The 15,846-nt window shown below is 43.7% G+C and overlaps 1 protein-coding gene across 1 annotated transcript in view; it reads right to left on the bottom strand.

Annotated features, from left to right (window-relative positions):
* Positions 1 to 952: 952 nt before the first annotated feature.
* Ebf2 (EBF transcription factor 2) overlaps positions 953 to 15,846 on the bottom strand; it is a 180,164-nt gene continuing 165,270 nt past the window's right edge. The window contains exons 15-16 of the mRNA XM_047549273.1: positions 8,311 to 8,478; positions 953 to 3,754 (exon numbers count right to left, since the gene is read on the bottom strand). Of these exons, the coding sequence (XP_047405229.1) occupies positions 3,723 to 3,754; positions 8,311 to 8,478 (200 nt within the window). The 3' untranslated portion in view covers positions 953 to 3,722. The remainder of the gene's footprint in view (positions 3,755 to 8,310; positions 8,479 to 15,846) is intronic.

Raw genomic sequence — 15,846 nt, 5'->3', positions numbered from 1 at the left:
GAGGAAAGCCGAGGCCCTGGGGCTTTCTCAGTTCGCTGTTTGGAACATCTCATCTACTTATGCCAGGAGGAACATTTATGTGGTTGGAAGGTCTCTGTAGCCTTGTGGGAGAAACGAGCAAACCCATTTAAACTTGTGAATATTCTGACTGAAAATCATATTTACGATAAAATTCCTCTAAGTGTGTTTCCTGAGTTCCTTTTACATATCACTGCTCAGGTCGTCCTTCCCACCTGGGACAGTCACTACCACCTCTGTTACAAAATGCGGGGCACCCTTGGAGGCCCAGTGTAGCCCCGCCTCCCCAGTGGAACCTCTCTGACCACCGTGGCCCTCTGTGATGGCTCCAGCCCCTGTGTCTTCCTGTCGAGAGGTCCTCTATGCATTGTGTCCCCCTGGAGATAGGTACTGTGCCCCTTTCCTAAGACTTAAGAACAGGCACCTAGCGCATCCTCCAGTTCTTCACCCAGTGTCTGATGGATCAGTTTTCAGCATGGTTTCAACAGTAGCCTTAAGTCCTGGTGGACAGCCAGCTGCCTCAAGAACATCATGAGCAAATAGAGCAAATAGGGTCTTTGGAGTTCGGGGTTTTCTATGGAAGAATTTGACCAGATGGGTATGGATAAATAGAGAGAACTGACACGATGTCATTCATAAGCTCTCCTCCAGGTAAGTACCATAGTACACTTTCCATGTAGGTAAAAGCTGTAATAAAATTTCCTCAACTAGAGGAAAATTCTAGAGACCACAGTTATAAGAAAACCACTCAAGTCAAGAACAAATCCCAAACCAAATTTCTCTAAAATACACAAAACAAAAAAAGAAAAAGAAAAAAAAAAAAAAAAAAAAAAAAAAAAAAAAAAAAAAGGAAAGGAAAGTCAAGGTCCAATTTTTACAGTACAAAAATTTTATTTTTTTTTTTGTTAGGATAATTTAAAGTTTAAAACTGAAGTAGACATATTCATTTTACAAACAAGATATTCTTTCATAAGTAAGACCATTAAAAACAGTAAACAAAAAAGCCGTCTTTACAAAAAGCTCTGTGCATAGCAACTTTATGCTGTATATAACTGACAAAGCAAAACAATAAAGTAAAACTATACAGTTTGAAAATGAGATCATACTGTACAAAAGGTGGAGAAGATAATGGTTGTTAAACCATGCATATTGCAATGTGCAAAGAAAAACTGGGAAGAATTTCGATGCTCTAACAAAAAGATGAGATAAATAATGAAGTAAATTGTCCCTTTAAATGAAAAATCGTACACAGCTCCTCTTACAAAGGTCGGATAGAATTTTGTAGTTACCTATAGAAATACTCGTATTCCAAGTGGCACAAAAATAACCTGGGACCGGATGAGTCAATAACAATGACTAAGGAGGACAGTGTAGCTCTGGTTTTAATTTATTAGTACACTAAAAATAATCCTTACACACATTTGTACAATTAAATAGACCTGTTGCTGCCAAGGTTCTAGCTGAATGGTCAAGGATGTCAGGCATTTAGTTACACATTTCTCGGTGTAAAGCTACCAACAATTCTACAATCATTTTGAAGACAGTACTGTACTCATCTTCATGCAGAAGCAAGATTCACAGGTTCTAAAAGTAATGCTACTTAAAAAAACATTTTCCTTATGTTGGATTGGCTCAAATCCAGCTCTGAACATGCTTAATTTTGTTCTGCCTTCATTTTGGGATGGTAATGTTTGTCTTCCACCCATCTCTTCCCCTTCCCTTGAATTTCTTGCTGGGGAACTTTTTCGCCTACATTTCCATGTATTTTGGTGCTCGAAGCCCTGGCTGCGAGGGCCTGTCAGCAGCAGTTATAAGCATGCCACATTTCCAAAACCTTGGATTCTCAATGTGCATAGAAAAAGTATAGGTTATATTGGATAATTCCAGAGTGAGCTAAAGGCAAACAGGAAAGTCCGGGGTTGGGTATGGGGGGGGCACGAATCAGTGGGGCAAAAGAGATCATCTAAAACTTGGCTCAGATGTACTAAGGATGTTTTCCCATGATAGCTGCAGCAATTCCTAATGTTAGAACCTCAACCAAGGACCCCAAACTAAGTCTGTGTATAGACTCTACTGTGGTGCCAGTGAGTCAAAAAGAGAACCCCAAGTGGGAAAAGATGATACCGTTGTCGGCAATCCAAGCACATCTGGACTATCTCCAGGATCAACCGGGCTTTCCAGAACCAACCACTGTGAGCAGCTACTGCAAGGTTTTCTCCCTAAGGACTAGTCACGGAACTACAGAGGGCTGAATAACCCCACTACTTAGAACACGGGTGGCCCTGATCTCTGAATCTCCCAAGAAACCGGATTTCCATGGCTTTGAACATCAGGAGAGAGCCTGAGGGAATGTTCACATTTCTCCTCCACATCTCCTCCCACTCTCGTCTGAAAACAGTATCAAGTGGGATATATATTCTTTTCAAGAGAGTTTAATAACATAAAAGAGGAAATCTGTTGACAGAGTCAGACTTGGCCATTCTAAGACTGATCCTGAGAGTCCAAGAAAGAGTCACAGTCTCCAGACTCTGTTTCTGAATTTCTTTGGGGCTTTGTCTCTGTACCGAGTTAGGCCTCCTGTGTGTGGCTCTGGCAAGGAAGAATTCCAAAGGGCCCTTGGTTAGCTTTGGCTCTTCTTGAAGGTGTGACACTTCTTCCCTGGGGATGCTCCAAGAGGGGGATTCTCTCCATTGTCAGGGGAGACTGTTGAAAGCTAAGATGGATTTTAAAAAACTATTCACAAAGGGTGAACAGCAAAAGGGATACGTAGACCATTTAAGAAAGCAGATGGAGCTGGGAACGACGTGATGCGTACGTGCTTGTACTTGAGTCTTGGTTTTTGCGGTGGGTTGCTCTGTAGGAATCTATGGAAGTTACATGTTCTTGTCCATGGGTCAATAAAATGATGGCAAAAGAGGGGGATGCAGGCTGGGGGGTAGGAGTCTAGGAAGTAACTGTAGTAATAATCACACACTTTTAAAACTTGTTACTACATGTTTGCATCATCTTCATTTTACATCAGAAAGAGAAATTCTTCTCTCTTCCAGAAAAAAAAGGTCTTAATTTCTACCTCTACTTACAATAAGTTACACGTTTATTTATTTAAATAATTGTAAAACATTTTAAAATTTTTCCCTTTTTTGTTTGTTTTTTTTTTTTAAAGAGATTAAACTATAAGCAAACACACATACATTTCATCATTCAATTCAGATTTCATTTTAAGAAAGTCTTCCATGCTGGTACCCTGTTTTGTTCAATTTTTTTTTTCTGCATAAACTAAATTGGTATCTGAAAGGCTTCATAGAAAATAGAAACTTTCAACTTTTTTTCCTACAAAGAAAAACAAATAGTATCCAAAATATTAAGCATGAATTGTTTTGCCAATTTTTTTTTCTTAAATATTTTACAAACATAGGAAGGTGGTTCTAATAATGTTCATAACAAAGAATTGCATTTCTGCTCTTAGCACTGACTACGTCAATGACATCTTTTGTCCTTGTCCCCAGGAGGGTCAGTTTGTGTAGCTACCGTCAGAGCTGCAGGAGACACGTGACCAAGCAAGACGGCGGCTCCTTGCATTCTGAGGTCTGCCCATCACGTCCACGGGGACACGATGCTCCCCAAAGAGCTCAGAGTGCTTTCCTCATTATTGGTCCATCAGAATAAGTAGTTTTGTGCTATGAGAAAGCAGTTCTTCCTCCTCTTTACATCGGGGGCACCACAAGTCCCGTCATGGCTGTAAGGAAAGAGCAGCACAGGAATGAGACCTGCAGGCTTTTATGTGAAAGCCTACCTGTACCGAGAGAGGAGCAGGGGCTGGGAGTGACAGAGTCTGAAACCATCCAGGGAGATGGTGCCCTTCGCTGATGTGGGGACCAGTTTTCTCCAGGTTTGGGTTTCTAAGACAGAAGCCTTAAGGGATCACCAAAATACACACGAAACTTGTGGAAATTTTGGGGGGAGTGGGGGCCAAGTGTTACATTTTGTTTTATATTCCTGGGTTGTCTAAATGAGATGCTAGATACAAACAGGTGAACTAAATTGCAAAATATGTGAGCTATATTTTTCATTATTAGACTAAAATAATTTCCAGATGACACTGTTCCAAATCACTTCGGCAGGAAACTCCAGCTGTTGAGCCTCTTGACTGATTAGGCATCACTTACAACAGACCCAGCTTTCTAGCCATCCCACGTGTCTGAGGGTCAGGGATGTAGCTTTATATCCGTTCTAGCCTATACCTGATTAGTGCTTTTCCTTTTTTTTCCCCTTAAGGAGCTCATTTTCCTCTGGTGCTCACTGCTGATACGTGACTCCACTCACTGCTGGTCCGCTAGAATGGAAGACTTAATTTAGTTGCTAACTCGGGAGCATCCCAATTCCCACTCCTCAGGTCCTGTCCAAGCGTGGTGTCCAGAGTCTCCTCCATCGAGTCAAGAGGAGGCTAGCGATGCCTGTCTGGGTGGACTCAAGTCCCAGGCTTCCCCTTGACCTGGGACATACAGCAGCACAAGCAGGATGCCAAAACATCACTTGGGAAACCTGTTCCTCTGGTCTTGGCTTTGACATGACAAGTCCTAAATGTTCACATCCTTGGAAAATAGCAGAGTAGGTTTCCCTGCCACCAGACTTCTAAGTGTCCTCTGGTATTTGATTCTGTGATTTCTCCTGTCTACATGACGTCTAGGGGACAGCAAATATCACAGGAGCATTTGGCTGAGCAGGGACTACTAAGCCTTCGGGGGGATGGCTGAAATATTCTCCACTTTCCCCAATCTGCCCAACTCTCTCTTTTCTGTTTCCTCTCTCTCCCTTCCCCTCTCTCTCTCTCTGGCTCACCTCCTGCTGCCCCCTTTCTCCATCCTGGCTGGTCCTCTCAGGCAAAATTGTCAGCCATCTATTTCCCTGCCCACACAGGCTTTATTGAATGTTTGTGAGATCTGGATTAAGGTCTTACACAGCCAGCAAAGCCTTAATTATTTTTGCCTGTATTACTATATATTGAATCGATGTAACTTTTCAATAAAGGCAGTTCAATTCTGGACACTCCCTGATGATTTGGGGATATAGCAACTCCAGTAATTATCCCAGAGTGTAGGAGGGTTTTTTTTTTTTTTTTTCCTAGAGGGAACTGGAAAATGAATCAGACACACAGTGTATAATATCATCTTGACAATCCATACTCATCAGCTGCAAATGCCTGATAAATAAGGCAGAAGTGGGTACGAGGAGTGCTGTGTGTCTCGCTCTCTGGCAGTAGAATTCCGACTCGCACCTTTATCTTTTCTGCTTTACTTAAAACTTCTCATCCCTTTCCCTTTTCTGGGTCTTAGAGAGTTACCAAAGAGCGTTTGGAAGGGCCCCAATGCCCTTCTCCCTAGTCCTACATCCAACTCTGGATCTGGGCTAGATGGAGACCTTGACTTTTCAACTTGTGGAAACCAGACCCAAATGACAGAAAGAAGATTCGAGATGGAGACAAAGCAAGCATTTTCATGGGTGGGCAGAGATGCTGTTCACTGTGTGGAATGTCCATTTCCTTTTTACCTCGGGCATTTCATGAGAAAGCAATAATCTCCCTTTGGTCCAAGTGGCAAGTAGATATGGGTGAAAGGTGAAGGGTAAAGGGGAATTTCATTATGACTGTCCCTGGGTAGACTGGGATCTGTCAGTGCATGGGTTCTGGAGTCCGGAACTCTGCAATCCAGTCACCGATCACTGGTCATGTGACCTTGGACAAGCCGCTTGTCCAATGATCACCGCGTGACTGGAAGGAGGTAATTTGTGCAGGACACTCAGTTCAGCACGCCTACTCAGCCCAAGTCACAGGGAGTGTTGACTGAGCACCTCTGTTGACTATTAAGATGATGTCACCTCACAACTGTCTAGAGAAGAACCCCTCACAGGCACCTCTGCCCACATTTCCTCTCACCCGTCTGTCTCTGAGAAGATGGAGACCCCAGCTTTTGAGGCCCTGCAGTTACAGGATATGTTCATTCCGTGCCTGTGGACAGTGCGTTAAATGTCATCTTGGTCTCCTATACCTCTCCATATCGACAGGACCTGAGCAAGAGGCCGTCACATACTCATTCCATCAATCACACCTTTGAAGGTACTCCTTAAATTCACTATTACCTCTCCAGGATGCAGGTTTCATAGTTCTTTGCAGTTTTTTTTTTTTTTTTTTAAGGTTACAACCCTTAATTGGCAAGTACTTCTTTCCCTTTCCCTCTCTTCCTCCTCCTTTTTCTTTCTAAGGTTCAAATCACCAGGGAAATTGGGAGGAAATGACAGGATGACAAAGAGATCTGGGGCTTCACAGTGATTCCATAGAAATGGAGCCCAAGCCCAGAGCCTGTGCCCAAGTGTGGCCAGCTACGTGGTCTCCCCTGCAGGAGCAATCCAGAACGCAGAGCTCAGCCACTGTCCCAGCACAAGCCTCTGACCTCAGTGACGGGACGTGTGCGTGGCCATGGTCCCCGCCGTGGCTGCTTCCACAGGGAACCTTGCCCAAGACCACCCAAGGCCGACTCAGACCTGGCTCTGGTGACAGTGGGGCCCGTGAAAACTCTACCCTGGCTCCCTGCAGGCCCAGCAGGCCCCGCAGGTGAGTCTCCCTGGGTAGAACAGACCAGATGGAGATCGGTGACAGCCAACTCTGCACACGGAACTCAGTGCACACGTGAGAGGAGGTGGGGGAGGCTTGCGAGTGTGGGTCATGTGACACTTTTTCCCTTCAAGTAAAGCTGAGCCTATTTGCTGAATTTCCAGGAATAGGAAAGGGCCACGTCTTCCTGCCTCCCTTCCATGCCAACGTGGAGGAAAGCCTGTTGTCACTCTGAGTCTCTCCTGTCCTGCCCACTCCGGGTTTTCCCCCCTCGGTTTAGAGTCTGTACATAAAGTCAGAGAACTCAGAGAGGAAACGTCACCTCTGAAGCGGTTGTGTGTGTGTAGGGGGGGCATTCAGCAATAGTTTTCATTTCCACCTGGAGATGCAGCCGTCCTGGAATAGGTCCGGCACAACCCTGGAGACAGGGCAGAGACCATAGGCTTTGACAAGAGATGGGGCAGCTACGGACACTAAGCTCCAGGCCAAGCTATTTCTCTAAGGTTTAGACACATGGGTGAAAACAAAATAAAACAAAATATTTGCATAAAATATTTAAATGTTTCCAACTACCCACATGTTGAGTGGCATGGGGTCCCAGCTGCTTGGTCTAGTGAGAAGGGCAGGAATTTTCAGTCGCTCTTCCAAATGCTGGGTTTTCAGTTTTTGTTTTGTGTTTCTCTGTCAAGACCCTGGAGTCAGAGGACAGGTCATCCTCACTAACCTAACAAACCTCTCCAGTCCCTTCTCAGCCACAAATGCAGAAGGAGCCCTCGCTAGTGTCCCCAGAGGATTGGGTGCCCGTGCACTGTTAAGGAGGCCCAGGAGCTGCTGTCTCCAGTGTGGCACAACCCATCCCAGACTCCCCACTGAACTCTGCTCAACTCAAGACTCGGACCCTCAAGGGGTTAACTGAATGTCACTCTCTGGTCTTATCCTACATGCCTGTCCTGGATGTTGTCATGTCGGACATAGGAACCGCCTAAAAACGATGGCGACCCATCCCGCACAGCAGTTTCCAATTTGCCTCTTGCTATCAGCAGCCTCTACTCACAACGGGATGATTAGACTCTCATGTACTCATCGCATTTGTGTTACGTCACGTCATATTATATTTTAGGACACTGCTCAAAAGTGGGTTTGACAGGTGAGATTAATTTTTGTTCTTAGAAACAGTATGTCTTTAACTTTGTCTCCCCTGCGCCACCCTGGATCAGGCACCTGCTATCAATTTGGCTAGCACGTAACCAGCATTCTCAGGACTTGCTGGTTGCTCCTGACGGATCCTTCCACGTGAGCTGCTGGAAGATATGTGCACTGCAGATGGCAAGTCAGTGAGGGAGGACGCAATCACCACGTGGCCTCTGGTGGGGTGAAACAGTGGAATGGCCCATGGACAGCACAGTGCCGGAGATTCCAGACACCGTGGATTGCAGGTGTGGTTCTCACACAATTACTGCGACCTGCAGTTTGCTGACTTCTCCACCCCCACCCTCCACCCACACTTGCTTTTAGATGGAGAACAAGCCCATTTGCACAGGCTGTTCAGGACTCGTGATGAAAACACCAAAGCCCCTCTCTGCAGGTGAGGAGCCAGAGCTAGAGCATGACGTAGAGGGTTCCTCTTACTTCAGGCAGGGTGGCACCTGCGTGGTGCGCATGCCCAAAGCAGTACCTCCACTCACCTCTGAATCCATTTCCATTGCCACTGGAGCAGGCGGGTGACGGGGAGCCTTGAGGCCTGATGACAGGGGCAAAGGCACTCTTCTGTTTGACAGCAGGAAAAACTGAAGAAGAAAACGGGAGGATGGAGGACGTGCTGGAGGATCCCACGGTGGGACTCGAGGACATGACTGAAAAGCAAATGCACAAGCCTCTTTAGAAAGAGGACTCGTCTACACACAGAGCTCTTCCTACACGCATTCTGCACACTTCAGTTGAGAAATCACTCATTTTCAGGCTTTGTTCTAGATTCCAAGGATTAAAAAACAAGTTGAATGTGACAACATTCCCTGTGTAGCCAGTGGGAGGAATAGACACACACAGTAACTAAAATGGTCATGATCCTGTCGGAGGAACCCACACCATGGTATGGAGACATAGAAGGCAGAGGCTTTCCACCTGAGAGGTGAGGAAGGTGTCATGGTTTAGATAGGAGGTGTACCCCAGGAGCTCATGTGTGAAACAACGCAAGAAGTTTCAGAGGTGAAATTGTTAGCTTACGAGAGCTGTGTCCTCCTCAGAGAATTAATCCACTGATCTGGATTCACTGGAAGGTGACCGTAGGCAGGAGGGTGTGGCTGGAGGAAGTGGGTCCCTCGGGGCTGCCTTTGGGTTTACACTTTTCCCATCTCTCTCTCTTCCCGGTCGCCATGTCTTGAGCTGCTCTCCCCACCGCACCCTTGGGCCTTGACGCTCTGCCGCACCTCAGGCCAAGAGCAGTGCAGTTGGCCACCCATGGACTGAACCTCTGAAACCACGAGCCACAATGAACCTTTCCTCCTCTGTGTTGTTCTTGTCAGGTATATGGGTCACGGCAACGCAAAAGCCGACTAACACAGAAGTGTCACAGGAGGCCACGTTGTGACAACTCTTCATTCATGAACAGAAGCTTGGCAAGAGAAGACTAAGACCACCATGACTAAAAAAAATCATCGAATCTACCCAGCGTTGGAAACCTCTTCTTCACCTCAAAAAGTTGGCCTGTTGGAGAGCTATGAGCCTCCCTGGCAACTCCCAGGGCCCCGAAGGTTGATGTTCTGGGTTCATCTCTGTGGGCCACTTCCTCATTAAATGTAAGGGTTTATTAACATTTAGAAGATTGCCTCTCTCTCTCTGGAATTCTAGTACCCCTGGGAAATAAAGCTACCAGCCAGCCTCCCCTGACATAATGTTTAGGAAAAAAACCACCAATATTAACAATATTAACATTAAAATGACTTAAGGGAAGCCAAAAGCTAAGTGTCGTAATTTCCAAGAAAAAGAAGGGCAATTTACACAGTAAAGTGCCCCACCTCTTAATGTCAGCTACTCCACCAAGTTGCACCATAGAGGAAGATCATTTCATTGCTATGTTCCACTTGCTAAAAAGGGCAGAGTTCACAAGGGTTAAAAAAAATACAAGGTGACTTGAAGGTCAAATGTTTTGACATGCTGTGCTGGACTCTACCATTTTCCTTCTCTCTATAGATAAAATTATACTTTGGACTTTGTTCACTCAATTGTATAGTTAAAGCAATTGTAGGAGAAACCTCTAGCATGATGTCTTTTACAGCAGAATGAAAAACCAAACACATGGGAAAAAAAAGAGCTTTTTCTAAAAATCACCTATCCTTAGTCCTATTTTAGAGCTATGCAAAAGGAAATACATCTCTTTCTTCAAATAATAGAAATAAAGAGAAAGAAATTGGATAGGAAAACAGAGTTCTGGAAGAATCTCACCTAATACCTGACAATGCACATACGTAAAGGAAGATGTTGGATTAAGTATTTGGGGGTGGGTATTATTCAGAGTTCCAAGCAAGATTGCTTCTTCTTGCCTTGGTTTTAGCATCAATAAAACTGAAAAACCAGAAAACAATTCTCCCCTTTCTTTAAGGCACAGAATTAGGGGGCCAAAGAAAAGCTGAGGCTCAGGAGACCCAATTCTGCCTGCAGTCAGCAGGTCCTATACACCAAAATGGCACCTTGGTTTTTGCATCCACAATATTGGAAGCTTCCCTCTTCCACAGAGATGGAACAGGTTCCTGGGATGCCAGCTGGGCATTCACATGTACTCCATCCCACTTCCACCCAGCACGGGGTCTCATTTTTATAAATACCTTTATCCTAATAACTGATCTCAAATTGGTTGGCTCAAATACGATTGGCTCTCAGTGGAAGAGGAGACCCCTCAAGCTTTTCTAAACAACACAGAATAACTGTTGCAGAGTTGAATAAGCACAGGAACTAGTCAATACTTCTTATAAGACTTTTGTAAAAATGCCAAAGAACATCCAAATTAATTTAAAATTCAATACAACAAAAATCCTAAGAGGAAATTTAATTTGTGTATTTCAGTAAACACAATTTCTATGTTGATATGTTTCAATAACAACATTGTAAGAGTCAGAAAGTTTTACTAAAATAAATTTTTGTTAAGTAGTCAGGAGAACACTGATCTTAGGTATTAAAAGTTGTGATCAATCTACAATTATTGAGTCGGTTTTATACTAACAAAGAAATAGGTAGACCAATCCTTGGGGCAAAACAGGGTCCAGAAATAGGCGTGGGTATAGATTAGAATTGATAACTTCATACAGGTGACACTTCATAGTATATAGCTGGGAAATAAAAGCATGGAAATTCATTGGCCACTGGGAGACTAATTTTAGAGTACTTCCTCATGCTTAACACCAAAGTGAATCTGAGGCAATCAGAGGTGTTTGTGAAAAAAAAAAAAAATCACAAAAATGCTAGTAGAAAAATTAGGACAGCCATAGAATTTGCATAATCTTTTCAACTCCAAAGTTCACAAGCTAGATTTGCCACATAATGAAAAACATCTGTAACTCACATACACAGAGCAAAAGACAAGAAAAATATTCATGTCCTTGATGGCTAATACATTTTTATAAATTACTTAGAAAAACACCCCTGTAGAAACAGGCAAAGAACAAAAAGGAGAAATGACAAAGACCAGGAGACCTGTATGGAAGCACTAAAACAGATCAGTAATAAAATGCTTATTAAAACAGTAACAAGATGTCATTTCCCACTTATTAAATTGATAAAGATTAAGAAAAAATTAACAGGGCAGGGAAACATATACTTTCTCTTTTCTGAGGGGAGAAACCTCTCTGCAGGGACTTTGGCAATACTTAGCAAAGTATTTTCAAATGTGCACATATCCTTTGACCCACTAATTTAATCTCTAGAAATGAATCCCAAGGAGATAATCACACATGTGCCAAAAAAATAGATCCAAGGGCGTTTTTATAATAATGAAAAATTGGAAAATAACTTAAATGACCCACCGTAGGGTAAATTATTTTAAGTCCATACTTTAGAATGCAAACTTTAAAATTAATGTTGATGAAGAATATTTAATAGATTATAATAAAAATTTTAAAAATCAGATTATAAGAACATAGAGACAGCAAACTCGCTTTTATTTTTTAGAAAGTATTGCAAAAGTCTAGAGGGATATAATGTACATCCAGGTTTAATAATGGTGTTTCCCGCTGACAAGATTGTGAATATTCTTAAATTTATTCCTTTTACTTATTTACCATATTTTCATGATTTTCTACAATGAACATATATTATTTCTGATGTAGACAAACTAGGTAACGCTACTGAAACTTTAAAATGTTAAATGTCTATTTCATAGATAAGTAAGACAGTCCTTAGCAAGAGGCATTAGCAATAGCTTTCCTGAGTGATGGTAATTTTCTTTGATTTAAGATTTTACTGCCCATAAACAAAGCTGTTAACCTCTTTTGATACAAAAGAAAGAAGAAAAAGAAAAGAAAAAGAAATGAACTAGTAAGACCTCAAATTCCCAAGAAGAACATTCATGATCCTAAGTAACTTTTTAAAGCAAATATCGCTCCTAGTGTCTGTTCTCCGTTTTCAGGACCGAGGTCTGCACTATTGGTGAGTTTTATGAAGGGTAGGCTTCCTATGTGTGACTCTGTGATCTGGCCACCTTTCTCCACCCCGCTTCCAGTGATCTGATGGCAGAATGTCACTGGTCATGCATCAGAGCAAACACTGCAATTTTCAAAATATGACTGTCCCTGACTGCAAAGGCCAGACTCTAAAAGTTAACCATGGTTGTCCCCGCATAGAAATAGAGGGGTCGCTGTGCTTTTCTGCTCTTTATCTTTAGGAGCTTTCCGAAATGTCTATAATGAGAATGTTACTGTTATTATAGGATTTTTTTCTTTTCTAAAGAAACATGATGGAAACACATCAAAATATTAAAAGAGATCTTTTCTTGTGGTCAAAGTAGGCTTTCTTTTAAAAACCATCTGCACATGTTCCACATTTAACATTTTATAACAGAAAATGCCTTAATATTTATTTCTGATAATATAAAAAAAATTGAAGCCAAGAGCATGGTGTAGGATTTTAAGCGAGGTAGGAATCTCTGAGGACAAGCTGGACTCCTGCCTGTGTAGATTCTGTCCTGCACTTCGGATTGGCTTGGTGGCTCTTCTGCTTTGAAAGAAGTGGCCCCCTGGGTGTTACAGGCTTGCTAAGTAACCAATCTTGGGGGACACCAGAGTCTACCATTTTAGGAAAGCTGATCACACATACTTCCAATAGAGAATTTCTCTGGACCTCTCTCTCTCTATGAATAGAGGGCAAACTAAAGGCAAGCAGGTCTGGCCCAGAAATCCATGTGAACGTGGGGAGTTCAGGAAAAAGTACTTTTCTTCTCCCAAGGATGCATTGGCTTGCTCAGCCTCAGCTGGAGCCCACCGGGCACAGGTCTCCTTTGCATCAAGCCACTGCGCTTGCTGGCGCTAAGGGGTCTGTCAGCATTTCATTATAACCCCCTATTGTCAGGGGTTTCGAATTCAGCCATAAAAACTTCCACTGAGCTGGAACTTGGCACACACTGCTACCGCCAGGAAGTGAAGTTTGTATGTAAAATTGAAAAAACATCTGTTTGGCCATTTCTGAAGTAGTGTGAAAGCAAATGCAGGAAAGAGGCGAGTGTTGAGTCCGATGCTCTGCACCGACTGTAATGCAAGTTGAACTTGACTAAGAGACCTGATGCCATTTCTTTTTAAAAGTCTCTGGCAACTGACTGCCCCATAGCATGGTCCGGCCACATCAGGCTCCTTTAAAAAAATTAAATGAAAATATAGGATTGTGTTTTCAGACACAAGCAACTGAACTGATGAAATGTTTTCCCTTAGGTGTTTTCTCCCCCTTTCCCAGAGAAGGGAAGACCTCGCTGGTTGGAAACACAAGGCAGGTGCTATTGTAATGAACTCCAGTGGGCATTTGATATTTTTGCAGTAGGGGAATTTGGAATTTGATTGTAATGAGTGCACTGTTTGGAATCCCCTTCCCAGTCCGCCACTCCTTGAGACCCTTTCTCCAAACATGAAGGTGCAAATGATCACTCTGGTACCCTAGGTGCTGGGAGGTAGCCCTCTGTGGTCGTTCCTGCTCCCAGCTGCTCCCTCTTCTGTGTATTCTATCTGTTTTCTAACGGGTGATTTAAAGATTTGGGTGTTAATATTCTTCTTTAGCAGTGGGCTTGACTGACCATGAAGTCACTTGGTGGGGTGGAATTATAATTCCCGGATGAATTATAGTAAGGAACATTATGCAGTGACCCCCGCCCCTGCTGGGCATTTTCGTTCATCTGTTCTCCCTCCCTGTCCCTGTTCCTCCTGTCTCCTGTCCACCACCTGCCCACCACTACACTACACCCTGTGTTGTTAGACTGACCATTTTTATCCACAAAAACAACTAATTTGTGTGATTCAACCGAATACACACATGAATGATTGAACCATATGAAATTCCCATTTTTAGATCAAAAACAGTCAAACAGAGGGAATTTTGTGTGGGTGAACTTGATAACACAGTATAACTACGTAAAATATCGTTCTATTATTGAGCAGACCACACGTGGTGTCCGAGCCTGGTGGCAGGTGTTCTGATCTCGTCTTCACTAGTTATCAGGGATGAGTCCACTTCTTGGCTCCTCACTTCCTCTGAGGCAGCATGGTTGTGACAATGACTGCTATGTCCACGCCATGAGGTGGTGTGGGGACCTGACAGGACTCCAGACGTGAACACGCTCTTTGAGTCATAGGTGGAAGCAGACTGTCTCCTTATGAGGTGACATTTGCATGGTGGCTCTCTTGCCAGCCCGTCACTTGCAGGTTGTTAAGGACGAGGTCCCTTCAACACACAGGGCACCTCACTGGGGAGCATTGTCTGGTCAGCAGAAGTGCCCATTCCTTCTGAGCCCCTTAAAAATTAACGTGTGGACACACAATCTTCTATAAATAGCGTTCCTCTCTGCATGTTAGTATTTTGTAAATTTGGAACCAAATTAATGGCTCCCTTGCATAGACTATAGGCCATTGGTGCTGGCCCTCAGATGTATCTAATTTTGCTGAACTTATGTTTCTTTTATTTCAGTTTCTTTTTCTTTTAATTTTTTTTTTTTTTTCTTTTTTGGGGCACTGAGGACGGAGCCTGGGGCTGGTGTATACCAGGCCGGCGCTGAGCCACTGAGCTGCCTTCCAGCCCTATCTTGGTTTCGTGTTAGTTTCTACTTTTATCCATTTTATTATTATGAGTCTCCAAAACATTTTGGGAATAAGGAAGGTCCAAATAAGTAAGGAAACCCACTAGTCCATACTCTGATTGCTTAGATAATCTAATAAACCTGGGCCATCCGACAAGCTACAACCTGCAACCCATGTCTCTGCAGTAACAAAATCTTAGCTGTGCTTCAAGAAATGACCTCTGCCACCCTCTGCTGCTGGGTGCTCTGTCCTCCTTACCCTGCGTACAGTGTTGCATGTGTGAACTGAACAGACAACCCAGAAATAACTCAGGAGTGTCTGTCCCCTGGGAACCCAAGGCACAAAGGCTGGAGGCAGCCTCTGAGGAGTGCCGCTTCCTGAACTGTGGCGGACATGGCTGGGTTCTGTCCTTGACACGTCCTTGTTCCTGGCACAAGGGAACCGTTCTGGGTGAAAAGAGGGCGAGTTGCCGAGCCCATGACAACACGCAGCACTTCAATCACTCAGACTCTCCACATCCGCGAGTCCCTGGCCTAATGTATTCCCTAAGTAGGTTTGAAAAACACCCTCTCAGGCTCCTGGGACCATTGAGCAAGTTCCCAACTTAGCTCCCAAAGCAACCAAATGGGTTTTCACAACTTCCCAGAGGGTCGACTTTGCTGCCAGACCATAGATTAAGATGAAGCGGTTCTGTCTCAATACGCCATGCTGTTTCACACAGTCAACTTCCACCTCTCTGGAGGTGCCTTGTAGAGAGCCACCTCATAAAGGAGAAACAGCAGGATGGAGCAAAATAACCTGAAGCCATCGATTCCAGGCCCCAGTTTTGCCCTGCTCTGTCCTAGCTGTGTGATCTTGAGTAAGTAGGTTTACTGCTGGGCACCCTGATTTCCTTACCTATCATGTGGAGATAACATCAACCTAGAAAGTTCTGCTGAAGATGAGATGAAATATTGC

The sequence above is a fragment of the Sciurus carolinensis genome, chromosome 4, assembly GCF_902686445.1.
Source record: "Sciurus carolinensis chromosome 4, mSciCar1.2, whole genome shotgun sequence".
Taxonomy (NCBI): Eukaryota; Metazoa; Chordata; class Mammalia; order Rodentia; family Sciuridae; genus Sciurus; species Sciurus carolinensis.
Note: the sequence above shows the minus strand (reverse complement) of the source record. Positions and strands in the feature narration are given on the sequence as shown.